Source organism: Pelophylax lessonae (assembly GCF_965119305.1).
Source record: "Pelophylax lessonae genome assembly, chromosome: 13".
In the NCBI taxonomy this organism is placed as follows: Eukaryota; Metazoa; Chordata; class Amphibia; order Anura; family Ranidae; genus Pelophylax; species Pelophylax lessonae.
The window spans coordinates 163032727-163057826 of NC_138780.1; the positions used below are offsets into that span (position 1 = coordinate 163032727).

The following is a 25100-nucleotide window of genomic DNA, read 5'->3' on the forward strand; positions in this document are numbered from 1 at the left end:
CTTGAAAGGGGAGATCAGTCAAGGCCTTTTTAGAAGTCTGATCCGCAGACCAGCATTTGAGACAAAAGACACGCCGAAGGACCATTACTGAAACAGAGAGCCGAGCCACTAGGGGTGCTGCATCCAAATAGGCATCACAGATAAACTGCAGCCCCTGGACCAGCTGGTCCGCCAGCTCAGCAAAGGCAGGGGGAGCTGTTCTTTCTCAAGGTCACGGCGTAAAAGCTTAGCTCATTCAACACCAGGGCGATGGTGAATACCGGCCTCAGTGCCAAACCAGCCAAACTATAACATGACAACTGATTGCAGGCTGCTGTACTTAAACCTGACTTCAGGAGCCGAGTGCGCATGCTCTGAAACGCGTTGCGTCATTTCCGGTAGCCTGCGTTCCACTGCGGCTTCCGGTGTAACCAGTTCTTCGGACCAGCTTCCTGTGACGTCACTTCCGGGCCGGTGGACGGCCAGATCGTGCGGCTGGGGATGCTGCTACATGGAAGGGAGCTTACTACTGTGTAAGTTACTATGTAATTTTGTGCAATAAATACTTTTGGCTCATTACAGTGGCGCCTGTTTCTCTTCTCACTAGTGTATTTGCCTAAAAACTCTGAATTTAAAGGCTAAGTTCACTAAGAGAAGCTATTTAGTATAGGGGCTCAGTGCATTAAAAATAGTAAGAAGTTTTAATACAGTGTCCTTGGTTTAAATGCTTTACCAGTAGGCCGTAACTGACATTCCCACAGTGACCAGCCGTTTCCTGTTCAAGTTCTAGGACGCTCTGACCATTCAGTCCATGCTCACTTCCAGCATTGCAAGGGCAAGCACGATCCAATGTCACAAACCCAGAAATGCCATTTTGATCTGCCCACCCTATAGCAAAGGAAGAGTGCACCGAGCATGCAAAGTTTTGGAATACGAAAATATGCTCATTTCTGCGATGCTGGAATTGAGCATCTAATGGCTTGAGTGTCCAGAAACTTGAAAAAACTTGGTGAAACCTGACTAATCAATTTTTTTTAAGTTTTTTACATGGATGTTGACTATGGCCCACTGGTATTAAAATTAAGGACACTGGTTTACAATTGCACAGCATATAACACATTGGGACCACTAGACAGCAGACACTTGTAATGTAATCAATTTTGTTTTGAACAAATTTGTGAAAACAAAATAAAAAATGGGAGCTATGGGCCAGATTTCTCATTTGTAAGAACGCAATCCAGTGCGATGGGTAATCAGAAACTAAAGTCCCAAGGGTTCAACACTGTCAGCTTTGGGCAAGGATTCCAGAGGGTCCTGTATATCTTGCTAATCATTGATCTGGGGGAATTCACTTAATGTTCATTGGGAATATATACACACACATACTAAATAGGTATTTTTATTACCTATTTACCTGTAGATCTCTCTTTTAATAAATACATTCAGTTGCAAAGATGATGGATAGCATTTTTACATGCGCGCATAACGTACAAGAATTAGAAAGCAGCCCAGAACGCACTCCCCTCCCCCAACAGAGAGCCTGGGATTCTGGAAGGCTTTTACTAATGTATGGATATCGATTCAACAGTATGAACAAAGGAGATCTTCTCATCTTCATTCAGATGAATTATGTATTTCTGTGATTTCTACATTTCTCTGAAATGTTATATATTTATTTTTTGTGATAAGAAGTTCCAAAGCCACATTGTTAGTATTCATACAATTTAAACATGATTACAGTTTGAATTTGAAACCTTACTAGGTTGGCATGCATATGACGTTCCTGGGAGAATAGTCACATTGACCCACAGTTCTTTGCTGAATAAGTCTGAGTTAATTCAGCTTTGTTTACCCCACGCTTATTCTCTCCAATTCTTTATTTTCCAGCTGCCTTAATTATCTTCACAATCAACAGTTTAGTCTCCCCCTTCAAAAAAGTCTGACTGGAATACATCTGTGTTAAAGGGAAACTACTGTACATGTTAAACTACTACTACAATCTCGTAGCAAGTGAAAATTAGGAGCACCAGGTACACAGTCCACTGATCTGACATTTCTGACCGGATAAATTAGATTGACCTATTTCTTTAAAATGCTTTGTTACCGGAAATTCTGAAGACACAAATTTCCAAAGAAAGATATGTTGGCAGGGTTGCTGTTAGAAATCACGGGACCCCATACACAGCCAGCCTGCCTGACAGGGCCCCCCCTCTGGTTGAAAGTGAGGATATATATTTATCAGTCCCTTTCTCTGCAACCTCAACTGCACAGATGAATGAATAGGAAACGCTCTGAGGCTTTCTGCTCATTCACAAACCGAAGCATAGTAAATACAGTTTAGTGATGAATGGACACAGTGATGATCAGTGATGAATGGACACAGGCGTGATTGGAACTGATCGTTCTCTGTGTTCATTCAGCAAAGGAAGGGGCCAGAAAATGACATATTTACTGGACCATTCCCCCTTCCCCATCCATCCGTGTGCCTGCAGCAGCTTCCGGAGAGCAGAGCAGGTGCCTAAGCTCCCCTTTTGAATTGATGGGGCCTGTTTTAGGCATTAACCACTTAACCCCCGGAGGATTTGGCTGCTCAAAGACCAGGCCCTATTTTGCGATTCGGCACTGTGTGATTTTAACGGACAATTGCGCGGTCGTGCGACACTGTACCCAAATGAAATTGACGTCCTTTTTTTCCCACAAACAGAGATTTCTTTTGGTGGTATTTGATCATCTGTGCGATTTTTACTTTTTGCACTATAAACAAAAAAATAGCGACAATTTTGAAAAAATAATATTTTTCACATTTTTATTATATGAAATTCCCCCAAAAAAATGTAAAAATCAAATTTTTTTTAACATTTTAGGCCAATTTGTTTTCTGCTACATATGTTTGGTAAAAAAAATAGCAATAAGCATATTTTGATTGGTTTGCGCAAAAGTTATTGTGTTTACTAACTAAGGGAAAGATTTTTGTCATTTTTATGGTTTTTTTTTTTTAAACGAGTAATGGCGGCGATCTGCGTTTTTTTTTGCGGGACTACGACATTGCGGCGCACAGATCGGACCCTTGACTGACATTTTTGACACTTTTGGGAGTACCAGTGACATTACTACAGTAATCAGTACTATACATATGCACTGTTACTGTAAAAATGACACTGGCAGGGAAGGGGTTAACTTTATTAGTGATCAGGGGGTTAAATGTGACCCTAGGGGCGTGCTTCTAACTGTAAAGGGGCGTGGCTAGTGATGTAACCACAGAGACATACCATCCTACATAGCAGGATTGTATGATCTCTGCTGTTACATCAGGGAGAATGACAGGCGGCTTTGTTTACATTAGCCGCCTGCTTTTCTCCCTCTGCACCGGGAGATCGCGGGTGACGGCCAGACATCGGAACCGCCGGTCATTCGCACGGACATGTCAGGGAACGAGCGGGAGCGTGCCTCCGGCGGCGCGTGCTCGCCCCCTAGAGGCTCGTAGGCGAGCGACATAGTACTACGTCACTTTGCCTGTACGGGGCTGACTGCCGCAGTAAATAGTTGTGCGGCGATCGGCAAGTGGTTAACATTCCCATGTACCCTTTAGTGAAAAGTGAATTTCAAATCAATTAGAAGGTCCAGAAACAGAGGAACGTTTAAAGTATAACTAAATGGCCACATAGCATGTGCCATAATGTACATGTATGCACAGCTTACTTGCTCAATACATTGGACTCACCTACTTCATAGGCTGTCCTCCAGCCCTGACAAGTTTATGCCTCCACTTGTTGCTGTTACTATTTTCTCTAGTTTTATTCTGGCCCATTATTTCTTGCTTCTACCAATGAGTGGCCACCAATTATCTAACACCTATCTGTGGTCACGGTACTTGTTTCAGCACCAAGCTCCTTTTCCTGGCATCATTGATATGATTGAGAGGCTGTATTGTGCATGCATTCTTCAATAATGCAGAACTTCAGGCCAAATTCCACGTTCAGGTTCCCCTTCGCCTCCCGTTTTCCCCTTTCCAAAATTGATGCAACTTTAATAACTTAAAAAAAATGTATACATATTTTTTCTAGGTGCTTTCAGTTTTGTCTGGTGGGGTTACAGGTTACCAATTGTCAGAGGAAATCAGGAGGTGGAGTGGGCTTCATTGTATTAAGTCTTATTTGGGGGAGGAGGAGAAACATGGAAAAAATTGGCACCCATTGCTGGAGACTTGGAGCAGCATAGAGACTTGGGAGCTGTACCAGAAGACACATTCCTAGACTGAAGTTAAAGGATGATCCAAAGGCTTCAAGAAAACAGTTTGAAGTTTCCGAAAAGCATTTTAATTCTGATAGTTGCTATTGGCAGCAAAAACACCTTTCCTATTAAACACACACGACTAAACCATTTTTTTCTATCAATGGGAACTTGAAGAAAACATTTTTTTCTTTTAAATCTGCTATTCACTTCACTTTCACAATGAGCACCACTGGGTGCTCATCTGCACATAAAATCACAAGGATAATTTAAATATTTAGCAAGTCCTTTAGAATGAATTCACTGTACGTCATAGCTGTGGAAAGTGCTTACCTCTTACAATGATACTGGTGGACTTTTTTGCTGGATTGCCGACATTGTTGTTGGCTACACAGCTGTAGGTCCCAGCATCCTCTGATGTGATAGACGGTATAGTCAGGGCCCCGCTGTTAAGTACTGCCTTTTCTGGGAGATTCCCAACAGATCTAGCCCAAGTCAGTGTCGGAGTGGGTTCTCCACCTGTTGTGACACACACTAGCGTTATTGCTTCCCCTGGATTTACAACAATGGGATCATCCACCAGCAGTTTAATAGATGGCGATGCTGCAAATTGAGACAAGGAAGAAAGATAAGACAAGCCTGTAAATTCAACAAAATATGTATAAGTAGTTTACAGACAACAAATAAAGACACCTAAAAAGTCTTGAGACAGGCTAGATTAATTTAAGTCCCACTTCAACCAAAATATTTCCTAATGATGTATGGAGTAGAGAAGAGCTAAAAGATTATGCAATTTTCTTTGATTTTACCACGGGTGGAAGCAAAGGAAATCACTTGACTCCCCCATCAACACAGTCAGAGTTGATGGGGGAATCACTCCCGCAGTGCTATTGTGTTCTGCAGATGGGGAGCCTTCCTGGCTGGCAAAATGCAATGATTACTGCAAGTGGCTATAGCCACGAGCAGTAATCACCTGTAAGGAACCCATCAGGCTGGTTGTACCCAAGGCGATTGATGGATCACCTTGGATACAATCAGCCTGCCCATAGATGGATCGGATCTCAATTAATCTACGGCAGGCTTAACTTTCCTTTACTACATGCAGTGTACTGAAGGTAGTGGATCAACATGAATGTCAGGAAACTAGCAATTTCAAAAAGAGGTCGGCATTGGCAGCTTCAGTTTTCTCTCAAGATAGAATTAGTATTATATGTCACCACAGAGTGACACTGTGGACATATTAATACAGATTAGAGCCTCGTCTTAAATTACATAGTGTGGAATGGGGGATAAGAAAAATGAACTTTAAAGGCAGAACATAACTCTTAAAAGCTAGTTTTCATAAAAAAATTGATATTTTATTAAACATACAAAATTTGTCATTTAAAAAACTTTTTGTAACAGTAAGCTAGACATGTAGCAATCTCCTAATACCGCAATATACCATCAACCCCAAATGCTAGGTATGAACAACCATGTAGTTTAGCATAAATATAGCCAATGGATACAATATCCTACTATGAACTACCCATGGGTGACCAACAATGGGGTGATGATATCCAGTTGTTGGGGTTTAGCTATATATGTTTTGCGCAGACTGCGCTTCTCCAGGAGCCTAATTCATTAAAACCAAAAAAAAAAATAGAGTACATCGCTAAAACCATTGGAGGGAGTGGTACCAAACAGAAGGAGCATGAGGGGTCTCCCGCATATAATGTGGCAGTGGGGGCGCACTTTTATTGGGGTAATTTCTTAAGATTGTTTGCCGCAAATAGTGGATAGGTAAATATCTCTCAAGATAGGTTTATTTTAAAAAATATATATATAAAACCTTAATTTGACTTTTATATTACTTCATGCATTTTGTAGAGAGAAAATAATGGAAATATAAAGGCGCACGGGAACTGAATACATTACATTGTGGCCCAAACTGAGAAAAGGGTATTTACATTGATTAACTGGTTTGTCATTTCGGTGTAACCCAAAAATTGTGTTTTTTTTTTTCTTTAGATTCTTGCACTCACTTGAACTAAAACTTGCCTCCCCTACTGATCTGTATCTACATCTCCCACCTGTGCGTATTCTCAATTCTATATACACTATATTACCAAAAGTATTGGAGCACCTGCCTTTGCACGCGGTCTGTGCTATCTTTCCTTTATAATGGGTAGCCTTTATCCCATTGGTGTGATTTTAAAACAGATGCAGGAGGTTTGAACTTGGTCCTGGTCAAGGCTGCAGGAAATTAGACATGTGCATGGAGATGCACAATATTACCAAAGTATTAGGACGCCGGAGTTTACACGCACATGAAAACTTTAACGGCATCCCAGTTTAGTCAGTAGGGTTAAATATTGAGTTGGCCCACCCTTTGCAGCTATACCAGCTTCAACTCTTCTAGGAAGGCTGTCCACAAGGTTTAAGAGTGTCTGGCCCTGCCTGTAAGATTATGCCTTCTAACTTAAATTTCCTGTTAATCAGCCTGATGTCTGGTACTTAACGCAAGAACCAAATTCATTGTCATTCATCAAATGTTTAAGCACTGCTCAACTGCTATATTTGCTTTGGCCGGGGGGTTGTTAAATAAACCATAAAATAAAAAATATGATATTTGCTTATTTTTACACTTCAGGAAAGATAGATGTCCATTAAATACAGTACAATATTAAAAAAAAGTATAAGCATAGCAAATATGATTAGAGAAGGTGACAGATTTTGAGTATTCACAGTGTCTTGGCTGTTTTTATCCTTTCAGAGTCATGACATTCTGTTTGTCCATATTTCTTAGGTATGGAGAGCCTGAGAGGTTTAATATGATTCATAAGGAAGTGCTAAAGTTTAATTACTTGTTTTCCTTTGGCCTAGAATTAGAACAAGCTTAAATATTCTAATAAAATCCTTCTTTACTCCCCATCTGTCTTGCAGTTCCCAGCATACTGATTTATAGAGCAGATAAAACATCAAAATAGAAGTCCAGATTGTAAAAATGTTTTATCAGTGGTCACATATTGGAAGTTGTGGCTCTGATTTTCTTCAATGTCTTAAAAACTGTATAATTACCGCAGATCATTAAATGTATAGCTATTTTCTGTCTTGGCACAAACACGTAACAAATTGCACTGCTTGGTGGACACACTTTCTGTGGGCTAGGTCGGTGCTTTAGTACCTAGTGTACTAGTAGTATATCATAAGTTACATTGTGGTTAGCATCTCTATATCCACCTACATTAAAGGATTAGCAGGCCATTGTAAATCTGACCCTACTAAAGCGTTTGATATACCTACAAAGAGATACTCTAGATGAATTTATTGATCTATGGGGACCTTGGTTCTCTGTCCCTGGTCGGGCACCTACTTCTGTAATGATGCAAATAAGATGAGGTATACAAAAGAAAAGTCCAATGTGCTATTTATCCCAACACCAAAACCGTGAAACAATTTTCTTCAAAGTGACTCGTCTATTATAATTAATCCAGGTCCTCGCCATTTGTGCTCAAAAGTGTAGATGCACACTCACCTGAGGTGTTTGACCCCTTTTTACAGGTAGGTCAATCAGCGCTTTTTGGACCTCAAAGGCTCGCATCACTATAGGATGATCTCCGATGTCTTCCTCCAATTGAATGCCATTTCACTCATATGACAACCAAGCAGGAGACACTATTTAGAAATATCATTGTATAGTATTTATGAATAATATATACTGTAAGTAAAAAGTAAACCATTACACTCACATGTATCAGTATTATTTCCAGGTCCTGTATGACATCACATCTGGCCTAGGACGAGGCTTAGGTGGCTAGGAACGAGACTAATGACAGGTGTGGCGGAGTAAGTTTACCCATACAAGCTGTATACACTGGTGCTGGTTCTAGGCACCAATACATGTGACTGTAACTTTTTACTGATCTATTGCTCATAATAAATACTACACAATGAGATTTTTAAATAGAGCCTCCTGCTTGGTTGTCATACGAGTGAAATGCCCTTCAATTGGAGGAAGACATTGTCATTCTAAAGTGGTAAGGGTCTTTGAGGTCCATAAAGTGCTGCTTGACCTACCTGTTAAACACTTCTGGTGAGTGTGCATCTTCACTTTTGAGCACAAGTGGTGAAGACATGGATTTATTAGATTAGAGGAGCCACTGAAGTATACAGTTTCACAGTTTTGGTGTGGGATCAATACCATACTGGACTTTTCTTTTGTAACACCTTTTTTTCTTCTTCTTTGACTTTATTGTAAATTTTTATTGGTTGGTTCAATTGTTCATTTATGTAAGCACCACGCTTTTTATGGTTTAAAAATAAATAAATACATGGGGAGAACGCCTTTCTATTGTTGTACTGCTAGCTTCTTTTATGCTGTGAAAAAAAAAAAAAAAAAGATATAACTTTAAGGCCAACATTCTTCCCAAGACTGAATACTGAATTTAAGCAAAAACCTGGTCTCTCATTTTCGTTTAATGATTGGCATGTTTTTTTTCTCTAGATGTGGTTTAAATACTGCGGTAGAGGAATTTAATTCTCCATGCTAGTATTCTGCAGTATTGTATTAGAAAGATTATGACCTTGATCGACTGTATTATCTAACTGCACTGGAATTTTTGTATTTTGTGTATTGTATTGTCATTTTTTGTATGCTGTTTTGATTATTTTAGCTATGTTCTCCACATATCCACTCTTACCTATTAGGAAAAAGCATTAGCAGTGATCATGTTCTTCAATTTTGTACAATAGGTACATGTTTGCAGAGCCTGCTGAGTGATGTTTGTCAATGTTTGTGCCCTTATAGAAATTAAATACAATAGGTATCTAACCACGTGTGCAGGCTGAGAGCCCTGTTGGAACAGATGTAAGAACACTGCCATACTGCAGCACTTACAGGGGATGTCTTACGGTTAAAGGAAAATTCAAAGTCCTCAGGCTGGAATTTATTTAGGCATCATGCTGCAAGAAATAGTTAACCCAGTTTGTGCATTTTGAGGCTTGCTGCTGCCCAGTTAACACTGCTGCCATTGGTCCTGGCTCAGAAGTGACTTATAGTCAATATAGCCCTGGTAGTAACCAGGCAGGATGGGCGTGTAGTTGTTTTTACTGTCGAAAAGTTGGGGTTGGGAGGATTGTTTTTAAAGTGGTATTAAACCCAAAAGCCAACATTTATTGTATTGCAGCTTACCAATTCTTAGATGCGATGGCTGCATTTGTTTCCTATTATTATTAATATTGTTATTATTATATCACAGGATTTATATAGCCACATATAACTCCAAAATATAATATAGTGCAATTCTCAATATAATCATTAATAAAAGAACAATATAGTGTCACACAATCAAGTCATGAATATGTGCACAGAAGCATACAAATAAATACATCAAAAAACACACTTAACAGAAATATTTGGGTCCATAAGTGATCAGCCGCCTTGTTGATTTTTCACATAATATCCAGAAAATGGTACATGGAGCGGAGCCTAGATTGTGACGTCCTCCCGCGGCCATCTCTAATTTTCATTGTGAGCCGATGCATGCATTTTTAGCTAGCACTCTATAAGTGCTTTTTAATGCAAGTGTATTACCTTTATTCCACACATTTAATGTTTTAAACGGAGAGCACTAGATGTAGTGTGTTCTGTTCCCATTTTAAATATATGACAGAGAGGTCAGAGGCTGGTATTGCGCTATAGGATATAGCGAAGTTGGGACATCGGACCTTTATTCCCAAAATAAAGTGAGTTATGACCTACTGTAATGCAGGGGTCATAACATTAGGGTGAGCGGCCAGAGTGAACTAGTGTTGGGTGGCACTATCACTTGTTGGAAGTTTCACATGGTGGTGGAATTTGTGAGATGGAGCATATCAGATTCCCAAGGGAAAACGTCAGAAGGAGACAGAGCTGTATTGGTGCCGTCCCGGGATCTTCCTCTCTGTACCGCTGGTTCCGGCCGGATGATGGTGACAAGCGGTGAACTCCCAGCTGGGAGCGAGGGCTGGGAGGCACGGTGGAGAGCAGCGTTGCTCCTCTGACGTCACAAGCCTGCGTCGCATTTCGGGAGCATGCACAGTAGGTGGAAAGGACACAGTGCGCTCATTTTTCAAGCTTGAAAAAGTGGTGGACCGCCTTATCATGTTTCTATACTCAGCAATGATAGTCTGTATTCATGTTGATGGTACCTTTGTCTTTTTATGTATAGTATTGTTATGAAATATCTTTTTCAATATTGTATTAATAAAATTTTACTTTTTTTATCACATCAAGTTTATGATGCTCACCATTTCGGGACAACTCCATATTCTTCAAAGTCCTACTGTTAGTGGGTAACAGGAGGGTCAAATTTGGCCTCTCCCTGTTTTCTTTCTATTTTTATGGTTTCATGTGATGGATCCAATCTCCGTCTTAGAAATGTGTTGCAGGGTGAGCTTATCAACAAGGAACAGATCAAGTCTCGAATATGATTGTTGGGGTTTGGAGAAGAAGGTATAATCTCTTTAATTGCTATGTAGGCATCTTCAAGCATCAAAAAGGTTCATGTTGGTGAGGAAGGAAGATAGGAAAGAATTTTGTTTGTGACCCTTGTTAGAAGAGTCTATCAAGAGGTTTGAGGTGTCAATAAAACCCGACAAATTATATGATGGGCTTGGGATTTTTAGCGTTGGCTTGTGTTAGGTGCGTAGATGTTGATCAGGGTAATCTGGTTGTTGTCTATGGTGGATTGTAATATAATGAAATGACCTGCAGGGTCTGAGTAGGAGGTATGTAGCTTAAACTGTAGGGAATGTCTTATCACTATCATGACACCTTTGGACTTTGTCTGCATTTGCACAAAAATAATGTGCAAAATCTATGTGTTTGCAGGTGGGAGGGTTGGATTGTTTGAAATGTGTCTCTTGGACGCAAAGGATATCTATGTGAAGGCGAGAGGCCTCCTTCCATTGGACCGACCTCTTGTAGGGTGTATTAAGGCCCTAGGATTCAAAGAGGTTATTTTGACCATTGGACAGTGTGGGCATGCTTGCAAATGTCTGCAAGGGAGCTGATACAAGATGCATACAGAATTAATAAACAATCAATTACATTTCGGTACCTCATCTGAAATTAACAGGAAAATTCAGAAAGTAACAAGACAGAAAAAACGAAATAGCTATACATAAACTCTAACTTATAAGTATAACAGACTGCATTAAATGGCATAGAAACAATATGAAATCTGCTTTGCAGACTCATCATTCAAGGGGGGGGGGGGCTGTAGGATATTACCTGAGTTAGGGTTGTGCGAGCCACCTTCTTCTCTCTTAGTTAGAGGTGTATGAAAATAAGGTTGACCATCCACCAGGTCAACTACCGAAAACAGTGTGGGATCAAGAATGAGGAATTGTCTCCCAAACTTTTGAAAGATGCTAAGCGGTGTGTTTATTCATATTGGCTGAAGAATTTGTTGCTTGGAATCCACATTGAGTTAGGTATTTGAGGCCATCTTTCGGTGTCATTATGGGAATGAGTTTGTCCCCATATGTCACCAGAAGTTGGGGGTGACCCTAGCTGTATTTGATTTGTTGGGCTCGTAAGGTTTCAGTTATGGGTCTGAATTCATGCCTTCTCGCTGCACGCGTGCATGCCACAGACCCAGAAGTGCAGAATCACGCACATGCATGTAAATCTGCCTGTAAGAGCCACCGCCCCGCAGTATATGTGCGCTGTAAGGTCGGCAAGCAGTTAAAGCGGTATTAAAGGTTTGGCTTCTTTTTCTAAAAAACAATAACAAACATGTCATACTTACCTACTCTGTGCAGAGCAGCACCGATCCTTTTTCTTCTCAGGTCCCCCGCCGGTGCTCCTGCATCTATAAGACACATACAGCCGTAGCTTTGCCCTGCCTCCCACTCTCTCATCATTGGCTCACTGGCTGTGATTGACAGCAGTGGGAGCCAATGGCTTCTGCTGCTATCTCAGCTAATGAGAAGAGGCAGTCCTGGGACAGCAGAGGCTCTCGTGCACATCACTGGATCAAGATGGGGCTCAGGTAAGTATTGGGGCAGGGGGCTGCCACACACAGAAGGTTTTTTATCTTCAAACATAGAATGAATGAAGGTATAAAACCTCCAGCCTTTACAACTACTTTAAAGGTTTTAAAAAGTTTTCAAGTGAGATGAACTTTTGTACCTTTGTACATATCCAAGACTTTAAAGTTGATGTAAACCCTAACTGAATGGCAGTCACAAAATAAATCAACAGAGTTCACCTAATAGGTATACTCTAAAAGATGTCTAAACTCAAGAACAAGAAATGAATGCAATGCATCTTCCCAGTCTTTAGTATAGGGGCTGCATTAGTGTTTTTTTAAAGGCTATTTAAGTACATTTCTGAAAAAACTGAACAATATCTCTCAAGCAACAAGAAGAACGAAGCCACTTGCCATTGAAAACCTGTGTAGGTTTATTGAAGTATTCCATGCACAAAGTTGATCCACCTCTCCCACGAGTCCCAACACTCCATCTGGAGCTCCAGAAACACAAGGCTTATAATGGAAAGCGGCTTCTTTTTTCTTTTCGCTTTAGAGTGCTGAAGGCCTGCCCTCTGTGTCACAGGAGAGAGGGGGAGGTATGCCTGTTGTGGGTCTTAATACTTTTCAGTGCACCAAATAATATCTGTTGTTCCTAAGAGAAATGTGTGGACTGGCAAATTCTTATGTACGGAACTAAATCTTCTGTGACCTACCCAACCCCTCTCTACTTAATGCAGGTGAGGATGGGAGGTGTGTGCTGTCCAAATCAGGAGTGCAGCATAGGGTGTGAAATACAATACAGTGAGTGAGCCTTGTGAGCTTAGAACAGGAAGTGATCACCTGATGAAAATGAAGAAATAAAATCCAGAAAAAAATATTGCAGCCACCATATTGAAAGACTTGTAGGCTGCAGTGTATTACATTTTGGTTTTTGGGTTTAGATACACTTTAATAATGTATTAAGATTTAACTAAATGAAACTTAATCATAAAGAGCAACACATGCTGGACCAGTAACTAACACAACAGTAAAAATTTAATAGGTATATAAAACCCCTTAAATAATAAAAGAGATGTATAAAAAGTTCCACAATAGAATGCTACAGAGGACAATACCCTTATCTATGGCTCTGAATATAAAGAGCAGGGTAGAAGAGTTACTCACAGCACCCCAAACTCTCAGTGTATATTTCAAATGGTCCTAACAGGAGTTAGGTTAATATAAGCAGGGCCAGGACAAAGGGCGGACAGGAGGGGCTGCTGCTCTGGGCACTGTGGTATCATGTGAGGTGTGGGGGGGGGGCGCAAGGAGAATGAGAGGCGAGGGAATTTGTGGTGGGAGGAGGAATTTTGGGGGCAGCAAGGGGTAAGAATTGTTCTAGGAGGGTCATTTTTTGGGGGGAGGGGGGTGCTCAGAGTGGTTATTCGTGGGGTTTTGTGTTGGGAAGGGGATGGGAGAAGAGGATTTGTGCTAGGAGGGTTGATTTGGGGGGTTTGTGCTAAAAGAGGGCATATGGTAGAGGGGGAGGGATTTTTGTGCTAGAAGGATATATATATATATATATATATATATATATATATATATACACACACACATATATATATATATATATATATATATATATATATATATATATATATATATACACATACATACATATATATATACACACATTTTTTTTTTGGGTGGGGGGGGGGTGATTGGAGGGCATTTGTGTTCGGTGGGGGAATGGGGGGGGGGGTGTATTTGTGCTAGGAGGGGGATTTGGAGTATGGGGGGGGGGGAAGGAGGAAAGAGAAAATAATAATAATAAGTAGAAACTCAGAATTTATCTCACTTTCTGTCCAGGTACTTGTCATTAATGCAGGAAATGAAGGGGTCTCTCTCAACTGGGTATGAAGACAGCATAAAAAAACCTCAGAAGATGTAGGTAGGAGATTCTGAATGTGAGATTTGTGGTGTTCCCTAGTGAGGAGATAGGTCCATACTGTGACTTTCTAATATGAGGGGGTCTCAAAGGTGCCCTGGGTGAACAGTAGAAGGGGTAAGGAAATCTAGATTAACATTCCACAGGTTTAGGAATCCAAGTGTATTAACCACTTCCGGACCGCCAGCCACAGTTTTATGTCAGTACTTTCACGTTAAATACCGGTGTAGCAGATAGCTACCATAACCCCGGTATTTTCAGGGCGGGAGTGGTCCTTTTTCCCATAAAAGTTGTCCCAACGGCGGATTTGGGGGCGGGGGAAGAGGTGTCTCTCCCGCCGCTTACCGGTCATTTTCCCCACTTACTGGAGCTGTCGGTAGCGGGGAAAATGATTCAGTCTTTCCGTGTCCCAGGCAGGAAGTCAAGCGAGGGCAAGATGGCCCCCATTCGACTCTATGGCTATAGAGGACCAGAGTGACGTCATATATCTCTTCCTCCCAACGGCCTTAAAGGGCCTATTTTTTTCATGCTGAAAGAAAATTACACTTTTTCTTTTTTTTTTTTTTGCTTTTAAGTGTAGATGTGAGATCTGAGGTCTTTTTGACCCCAGATCTCACAAAAATGTTTTAAAGCATCGCCTATGGAGATTTTTAAGTACCAATGTTTGTTATCATTCAACGAGCGTGCGCAATTTTGAAGCATGACATGTTGGGTATATAATTACTCAGCGTAACATTATCTTTCACATTATAGAAAAAAATCGGGATAATTTTACTGTTTTCTTATTTTATAATTCAAAAAAGTGTATTTTTTCCGAAAACAATTGCGTTTGTAAGACCACTGCACAAATACAGTGTGACAAAGTATTGCAATGATCTCCATTTTATTCTCTAGGGTCTCTGCCAAAGAAAAAAAAAAAAAAAAAAAATATATATATATATATATATATATATATATATATATAGGACGGCCTGGGCTCAGAAGAAGTGGGTTGAATGATGCTGTATGTCAGATTGAAGGCATCTGGTGGTGGAAAAGACAGTTCTGCTTTAAGTCCTGATGAAGGCAGAACCTTTTAGCCCTTGAAACAAGTTGGACTCTACACTTGAACTCCTAAACCTTTGGTGTGGCAACTCTTGGTCTCATCTCTTGGTCACCCTTTTTAGCAACAAAAACCAAGCAGAGGTTCTATTCCTTCTTATCTCTATCCAAAATGCTAAAAAAAAACATGCTTAGATAATAGTTGAAATAGTAGTTCAAACAAATTGCCTGGTTGGCAGAATCGCACAATAAACTTAGCACCCATGATTTAAATTGATTAGCAAATTCCAATTCTTGCATGTAAACTTAACCTTGCCTAACAGCAAGCTAATTGGCAATTGGTGAATTGATTCACTCACCTCTATTTAATGGCTAAGGTTTTTAAAAAAAAAAATAAAAGGTGAACTAGCATACAGCACTCTCCCCATTCCCTCAGTTCTCACTGCCCTTATACAGTATTTCTATGATCATCTTCTCTTGCCACCCACTTCAGCAGATGTAACAGCCTGCACTCTTGAACATTTCACTAGACAGCCCCGAAGTTGGCGCCCCAATGGGGAACTGCCATTGATGAGCACCGCCATGTGACCATGTTGATCAATGAGAATATTTTCTAAGCCTTCTTTTTTTGGCATCTCTGGAAGAAAGAAGATTCTCATAGGTCAGTACAAATCACATGGCCAAGCTGGTCAATGTCAGCTCCCCATAAAGTGCATTGATGGTACATAGCCCTTGAGACTGTATAGTGAAATTTCTGAATAAGGGCAGACCATTACATTGGCTGGAGTGTGTGGCGAAAAAAAGTGATCAGAAATAAGTGCATTGGGGATTGGAGAGGGTGCTGTGAGCTATGTCACCTTTCATTTTTTATACAAAGATAAACTTAGAATTGAAAACAATATTTTGGAGGATGGCATAGCCACCTTTTTTGCAATAAATGTTTAACATGATGGATGGGGTCTTCGAAATACTATGGAACTGTACACATTTATTCATTATAATCCGACATTTTTTAAATTCTTATAAGCAACATTTTCAACATGTCTTTTACAGAGGCCTATCTAAAATTCACAAAAAAATATAATACATCTTTCTAATGCAGAAAATATCTTCTCTTCCTGGAAAATGCACGCAAGCTGATAAAATATGTGCTTAAAAACTCTTCAAAAATACATGCAAAAATGTGCATGCATTTTGGAGATATAAGTGAGAGGCAGTCCTAAATGGCCTTACTTTCCGACATGGCATATGGCTTGTGTGCATTAAAATAAGTATGTGGAGAAATTTCTTACTTCTAAGGGTCCTTTCACACAGGCTTTACTCCCAGCATACTGCGTTTTGCTCAGCGGGGAGCGATCCGCCGATCCCCGCTGAGCAGGCGGATGATGGGTCTGTCTCCGCTTACTTTGCAAAGACAGAACTGTCAGATCCCCACTCTCCTCTATGGGAGATCGGATGATAATGGACCGCCTGTCCGTTTTCATCCGATCCTATCCAATCCTCCAGACGGATGGAAAATAGGGTTTCCATCCATCTAGGTTTCATGGACAGGATCGGATAGCAGCCGGTGTCAGCAGACATGTCACCACTGACATCCACTGCGCCATAGGGGTGCACGGAGCATCTGATCAGGTCCGCATGAAAAATACTGACAGGCGGACCTGATGGGAAAGCAATGAGAAAGTGGGGCCTAAGGATATTAAAATCGTGAGTAATAATTATACTGAACAAAAATATAAATGCAAAACTTGTTTTTCCCCCCACTTTTCATGAGCTGAACTCAAATATCTAAAAAAAAAACGTAATTCGTCCGTGAAGAGAACACCTCTCCAAAATGGCAGGCGTCACCGAATGTGAGCATTTCCCCACTCAAGTCGGTTATGACGATGAACTGCAGTCAATTCGAGACCCCCATGAGGACGACGAGCATACAGATGAGCTTCCCTGACAGTATGTGCAGAAATTCTTTGGTTATGCAAACCGATTGTTGCAGCAGCTGTCCGGGTGACTGGTCTCAGAAGATCTTGGAGGTGAAGATGCTGGATGTGCTGGGCTGTTGTGGCTACATGAGGTCTGTGGTTGTGAGGCCAGCTGGATGTACTGCAAAATTATCTGAAACGCCTTAGGAGACGGCTTAAGGTCAAGAAATGAACATTCAATTCAAGGGCAACAGCTCTGGTGGATATTCCTGAAGCCAGCATGCCAATTGCGACATCTGTGGCATTGTGCTGTGTGATAAAACTGCACATTTTAGCGTGGCCTTTTATTATGGCCAGGCTAATGCCTCGTACACATCCAACAATTATTGGCTGACCGATCGTCTGACTTTTGTCCAGAGTGGTGTTTTGTTGGTTGGAATGTGCCTAGACTGCACACGAATTTTCTCGGCCAACAAAAATCTACTTCAGAAGTGATGTCATGTGCTAGTTTACTTTCCGTGTGTTTTTTCTTCTCTGAGCATGCCCAGTCTTGCTCATCAAATTTTTGTCTGCCAAAATCTGTACTGACTGACGGAAAATCGGCCGTTGTGTTGACGAGCAACAAAAATTTTATAGCCTGCACACCAGATTTTTTTCGGCCGAAAATTCGGAGTTGGTTGTCGGCAGCATCATGCTAACATGCTATCGGACGTTGGCCAAAAATTCCCGGCCAATAATCGATGCGTGTGTACGAGGCATAAGGCACACCTGTACAATAATCATGCTGTCTAATCAGCATCTTGATATGCCACACCTGTGAGGTGCTGTCCTCTGCCAGCATGTTGTAGAGATGGACCTGTGCTGTTTGTGAGGAAGCAATGAAATCTCTTCTGTAATCAGCAAAGCTTATGCTCCCTGTTTATTGGAGAGGTCTCTTGCTTTAAGTTAGCAGGGGGCATGTTGGACCTCTGTAGAGAGACCACTGCTTCCATACAGAGAGCAAAAGTCCTTCTTTACAACATGTTGCCGGTGGACAAGAAAACTAACTGTAAGACTTGTTTTGATGCACCTGGAATGTATTTAACAGATTTAAACTGAATGTTCAACTGTGCTTTGATTAACCTGAACAAAATACTGCACCTGAACCATAAGATGTTCTTCATAAATACACTGACATATATTGATAAAAAAAAAAAACATTTTGCTGTATGCTGCCATGTATACCTAAAGCCTTTCCTTTGCCAATGTTTTCAAATAGTGCTGTCAAATATGAATTATTCTTTTTATAAAGAGAATGAAAAACTCTGCTCCAGTCAGTCCACAGAGACCCAGTTAGTTCCCCACAGGGCTTCTCTATCTTGTCTATTGCTTTGTATAGAGAAAATAATTCCAGGCTACCAATTACAGCCCACAAGAAAAAGAGAGATGTGTGCTTACTGTAACAGACATGTTGCACTGCTCCCTGAACATGGTGTCTATGGGGATTGATTAGGGATGGAGATAATAACATAGCTTATGACTTTTTATCCAAAGTCAAAATGTGCATATCCTTTGCTGTTGGGTCTGGACACTTTGGCAATTGGAGGGGTAATGCTGGAAACAACTGATGGGAGTAGAATATGGAGGTAACACTATATTTATAGTGCCCAGCAAAAAAAGAGGACACCTCTTTTGAAAAGTAAGATTTTAATCAATGTCTCAATGAACACAAGAACAATTTCCAAAAACTTTTTATAAGTTTTATAGAACATTTGTTTAGCTCATTACATAAAATGTTAGGTTAATAATATAACTTAGATTACAAAATCTTCTGTTGTATTCAAATTTGTTGATGAAAAAATGGATATACCCCACAAAAAAAACTACTACATCTAGTATTTTGTATGACTGCCATGATTTGTAAGGCCAGCACCAAGTCATCTAGGCATGGAATAAACAAGTTTGTGACATATTCCAACATCTATCCTTTTACATTCTTCAAGAATGACCTCTTTTAAAGCCTGGATGCTGGATGGAAAGTGATGCACAACTTGTCTCTTCAGAATTTCCCATAGGTGTTCAATTGCGTTCAGAGCAGGAGACATACAGTACTTGGCCAATGAACCACTTTCACCCTGTTCTTCCTCAGAAATGCAACAGTGGCCTTAGATGTGTGTTTTGGATCATTGTCATGCTGGAAAAGTGCATGAAGTCACGGAGTGATGGTAGCAGCCTTTCTTTCAATATAGAGCAGTACATCAGTGAATTCATGATACCAGCAATGAAATACAGCTCCCTGACACCAGCAGCATTCATGCAGCCCCACAAAAGGACACTGCCACCACCATGTTTCACTGTAGGTACCTGGCATTTTTCTTTGTACTCCTCACATTTGCAACACCACACAGTTTTGAAGCCATCAGTTCCAAAAATATTTTTCTTAGTCTCATCACTTCAGAGTACAGATTCCCAGTAGTCTTCTTTTTCAGCACAGACCCTGGCAGACTCTAGGCAGGCTTTTTTTGTGCATTGGCTTTAGGAGAGGCTTCCTTCATGGATGACACCCATGCATCCCATTACTCTGCAGTGTACGCCGTATTGTGTCACGGAAAACAATCACCCCAGTTTGGATTTCTACTTCTTTAGCTAACTGCAGTGAACTTGAATGGTGATTTTCTTCAATTCTTCTCCTGTTGAGGTGTTAACTTTCGTGGATGGCCTGAATGTCTCTGTGAGATGGTTGCAGAACCACCTTTGTTAAATTTTTGGATCACTTTTGCTACAGTATTCTGACTGATAAGTAAAGCTTTGCTGATCTTTTTACAGCCTTCATGTTCCTTGTGTAAAGAAATTATTTTCTTTACCAGGCCTTGTAACATTTCTCTTCCATGTGGTGCCATTGCTGACAGCATGAAATGGGAAGGGGTTTTCTTTGTTAAGTAACGTCCTTTTATAATCAACTGTCTGCTGGGCCCCTGTTTAATGAATAATTAGACTCAACTAGAGATGTACAGAACTGTTCGCCGGCGAACAGTTCCCGGCGAACTTCGCATGTTCGCGTTCGCCGCTGCGGGCGAACATATGCGATGTTCGGTCCGCCTCCTATACATCATCATTGAGGCAAACTTTGACCCTGAACATCACAGTCAGCAGACACATTCCAGGCCAATCAGCATACCTCCCTCCCACACCCTTCCACCTCCTATAAATAAGCAAGGGCAGCATCCATCTTAGATCATTTCTGTGTTACTGAGAGCAGGGAAAGTGCTGGTGCTGCTGCTGCTGTTATAGCTGGGGACAGTTCCCGGTCTTGTTAGCCAGTGTTCTTGGTACACTCCTGCTGTAAGGACAGCACCCCAAAAAGCCCTTCCTAGGGCTGGTATTTGAGGTTTTTTTTGGATATATATATATATCTATTGTCCCCAAAAGCCCTTTTGAGGGCTGGTATTTGTGTAATTTTTTTTTGTTCTGTGATATATATATATATATATATATATATATATATTGTCCCCAAAAGCCCCTTTGAGGGCTGGTATTTGAGTATTTTTTTAATATATATATATATATATATATATATATATATATATATATATATATATATGTAGCATGTCCAGAACCAGAAAAAAAAGATCATATAGGTGTAAAAGGGGTTCCCACCATCCCTGCTCTATTGAAAAATTATCTTTTTTTTTCTGGTTCTGGACATGCTACAGAGCTGAAACTTCACAGGTACACTTTTTAGACCCCCTAGACACTAAATCACACAAAAAAAAAGTTCTTAAAAATTGTCATTTTTGATAGAGAGCCAATTATTGGAAAACTTAAAAAAAAAAAAAAATTAAAAAAATAAAATTTCTTTGGATTTATTGTCTGGGGGGTCTAAAAAGTGTACCTGTGAAGTTTCAGCTCTGTAGCATGTCCAGAACCAGAAAAAAAATAGAATCAGGGTTAGGGCTAGGGTTAGGGTTAGGGTTAGGGTTAGGGCTAGGGTTAGGGCTAGGGTTAGGGCTAGGGTTAGGGTCAGGGCTAAGGTTAGGGTTATTTTTAGTGCTTAGGGTTAGAGTTAGAGGGGTAGGGGTAGGGCTACTAACTCTAACCCTAAGTATCTCACCGTAACCCTAACCCTAGCCCCTAACACTAAACACTAAACCTAACCCTAACCCTCTAACCATAACCCTAACCCTCTAACCTTAACCCTAACCCTCTAAACCTAGCCATAAAAATAACCCTAACCCTAACCCTAACCCTAGCCCTAACCCTAATTCGTCATTTTTTCTGGTTCCAGACATGCTACAGAGCTGAAACTTCACAGGTACACTTTTTAGACCCCCCGGATGCTAAATCCAAAGAAATTTTTTATTTTTATTTTTTTTTAATTTTTCCAATAATTGGCTCTCTATCAAAAAATTACAATTTTTAAGAACTTTTTTTTGTGTGATCCCATGCCACAGTCCAGGTGTTTGTCCCCTTGAAACAACTTTTCCATTACTATTGTGGCCAGAAAGAGTCCCTGTGGGTTTTAAAATTCGCCTGCCTATTAAAGTCTATGGCGGTTCACAATGTTCGCCGGTTCGCGAACATTCGCAGATGTTCGCGTTCGCCGTTCGCGAACAGCGAATTTTATGTTCGCGACATCACTAGACTCAACTGTAGTTGAATTCCTGTTAATTAGGATTTTGTTGTCTAAAATTTAGCTTTGCTCCTAAGACTTTCATTGGGGTGTATTCATTTTTTGCAACATGGTCTTGAATAAATTTCTTAAGAAAAATACTTTTCTGTGTGTGCAAATTAACAAATCTTGGTTTCAATCAATAGTCTGCATTTTTGGGAGTATTTTGTAGTATAGTGTCCCATAGAAAATGTTTATTCTGAAAGGAAAGTAAAGATTTTTTGACAAAACTATTGGGGTGTACCTATTTATGCTTAGCACTGTACATGCTTTAAGAATGGAAATTCCCTTTACTTTCCCTGTCGTGAGTACATTCCTTTGATTTAAGCTAAGAGTGCCAAAAGAAAAATCCTTAAGAGTTAAGATAACTTCAAAATAATTGCCCGAGAAGGGAAACAAAAAAAGAGCTGACTTGGTTTCAGCTCATAATACATCAACTATTCATTACAAAAGGGCCCCTTTCACATGGGTGGACCGATCGAGTCAGCCTGTCAGTTTTTTAGGCAGACCTAATCAAACCATCCATTGCCCTCTATGAAGCGGCATATGTCAATGGACATGTGTCCATTAACACCTTTCAACATCCAATCCTATCCAGAATAAAACAGATGGATGGGAGATCAAATGCCATTTGGATTTAAACAGACAGACAGTCAGTTTCCATCTGACTGCCCATAGAGGAAAGCAGACTGTGTGGGCCTGTCATCCACATGCTCAGCGGAGATACAGTAAGTGGAGAGATCCCCTGCTGAGCAGGCAGATCACCTGGTGAAGTTTGCCAGTGTGAAAGAGCCCTTAATTGTTCAACTGGTCACAATAAGCAGGGCAAATACCAACCAATGCATTTCAGGGGGTTACACAATCCCCCTTCCTCAGGTCTGGGTGAAATGGTAGCAAATTAAAGAGGAAGTAAACCCTCATCATAAAATGAGAAAAAAAAAAAACCTGTAAAAGACAAAGGCATAATGAGCTAGTATGCATTGCATACTAGCTCATTATGAAATACTTACCTTAAAACGAAGCCCTCACAGTGCCGACCGCTCAGCCGACATGTCCAGCCGTCCTGCTTCCTTGTTCGCGTCCTCCGGCCATCTGATTGGCCCGGAAGCAGGATTACATCACTCCCGCGCATGCGCGCAGGAGCCGCCGTTCACGGCATAGGGCTCTGAAGGAACAGCACGGGTGGCCGTTCCTTCAGAGCGCATGCGCCAATGACCTCATGGGCTGCATGAACTGTAAATATCTCCTAAACTGTTCATGTTTAGGAGATATTTATAGCACCTATAGGTAAGCCTTAATATAGGCAAAAGACTTTAAAGTGGGTTTACAACCACTTTAAGTGGACTCAAAAATACATTTAAACAGACTGTTCTGTAGGCAGATGATGTTTTGAGCAAACAGTGCTGGTGTTCATAATAGAAGGGGCCCCTGAATTGCATTGGCTATCATTTGTCCTCCTTGTTGTTATCAGTTGAACAATAATGGCTTTAGACTTAAGGACTTATGGCTGGAATACACGAGTAGAATATCTCCCGATCTTTCGACCACTGACTTATGAAAAAGTGTTCATTTGTCGAAAACGTTGCCAACATACACGGGCCGAATATCGCCCGACCGTTGACCGCCGACCATAGAAACAGTGTTCAGCGTGATGATGTTCTACAGATTTCAAATGAACGATCTTAACACCAATGTATAGAATATCGTTCATTCGCAAACGAGATGACAGAATTTTTCGTTTTTTTTTCAAACGGTATTTTCCGTTCACAATATCGATATCGCTCATTGATGGCTGGGCATTAATGAGTAGAATATCGGCCGATCGTTCGCTGAACGGAAATTTTTCGGCCGATTTTCTTATCGTGTATTCCGGCCATTAGCATTTGATGCTCTCTTTGACCAAATACACTTATATTTGTCCATTTGTGTGAATGGCCTCTTCTGGGAGGTATTTGTGGTGAGCTGCTGAATACAGGTCCTTTTGGGTCAAGCAATGACTTAATCTGCATTTGATAACCTGTAAAAAAAACTGTATCCAGCCCTAATCTACAACTACCTCTCTGACATTTTTTAAAGCTGTCACCATTTCAGGGGCAAATACTGGGTAGAGGATTGATGGACAGAAACAGCTAAATTAAAGTCTTACACCAGTCATAATGGAAGTTTTTGTCATTTTGGATAGCGAGGAAAGTGAGGCACAACATTTCTGTCAAATTGTAATTTCTGCCTTTGACCCCCATTAGGAAGATTCCCCTTCATTGCCTCTCCCTGTGATACCTATATTACAAAAACAGGAGCACAGTTGTCACGCCAAAAAATAAAATTTTGCAACTCACGAAAAAAAATTTCAGAAATTCTAACTCGTAAAAATGTGCTTTTGTTGGTGTCCACATTGGAAAGAATTCCCATCACTTCCTTTCCTGACAGGAGAATAGGGAAGTTGAAGTTCACCTTTCTCATGTCATACCTGCCCATTCCAGTCAACATGCAGCAAAAACAAAAATTAATTTGCTTAATTAAACTGGATGCATGTAGATGAAATCACAAATTAATCCGCTCGGCACTGCTCTTTTAAGGTGGTTAATTTGATTATGCCACAATGATAAGAATAAAGATGCCAATACCAGAAAATGATGGGCCTATCTTAAATCTCAGTTTATATCTAAATAATAATTATAGATCTAAACACTAAATTACACATAGTTTTCAAGATAGTGTCAAAGTAAATTAAACTAATCAAATAAATCCAGCTGGATATAGCTAAAAATAATCTACCCTAACAACACATTTCGTTTTTCTTACATTTACACATGACAACCATAAAATATTTCACAGCTTGCTAGAACTGTTTTATGTTTCCTGCCCTGCTTTGATGGATTTGGATCCTTACCTGCCCTGTTTTGGGTGGAATTGTAAGTACATGTTCTCGCTCTACACATTCTGCCAAGAATCTGAAAATTTTTAGGCCAATTTGTTTTCTGCTACATATTTTTGGTAAAAAAAAAAAAAAAGCGTATTTTGATTAGTTTGCACAAAAGTTATCATGTCTACTAACTACGGCAAAGATTTATGTAAATTTTATTGGTTTTTTTTACTAGTAATGGCGGCGATCTGCGATTTTTAGTGGGACCGCAATGTTGTGGCAGACAGATCGGACCCCTAACTGACATTTTTGACACTTTTGGGGGTACCAGTGACATTACTACAGTAATCAGTGCTAAAAATATGCACTGTTACTGTAATAATGACACTGGCAGGGAAGGGGTTAACATTGTGGGTGATCAAGGGGTTAAATGTGAGCCTAGGGGAGTGATTCTAGCTGTGGGGGGGGGGGGGGGGCGTGGCTTCTGAAATGA

At 40.5% G+C, this 25100-nt stretch overlaps 1 protein-coding gene across 2 annotated transcripts in view; it reads right to left on the reverse strand.

The window, feature by feature from the left end:
- MDGA2 (MAM domain containing glycosylphosphatidylinositol anchor 2) overlaps window positions 1-25100 on the reverse strand; it is a 1055744-nt gene that overhangs the window by 330481 nt on the left and 700163 nt on the right. For both annotated transcript variants that reach the window (XM_082275762.1, XM_082275761.1), the window contains exon 6: window positions 4543-4812. In XM_082275762.1, coding sequence (XP_082131888.1) covers window positions 4543-4812 — 270 coding nt within the window. The remainder of the gene's footprint in view (window positions 1-4542; window positions 4813-25100) is intronic.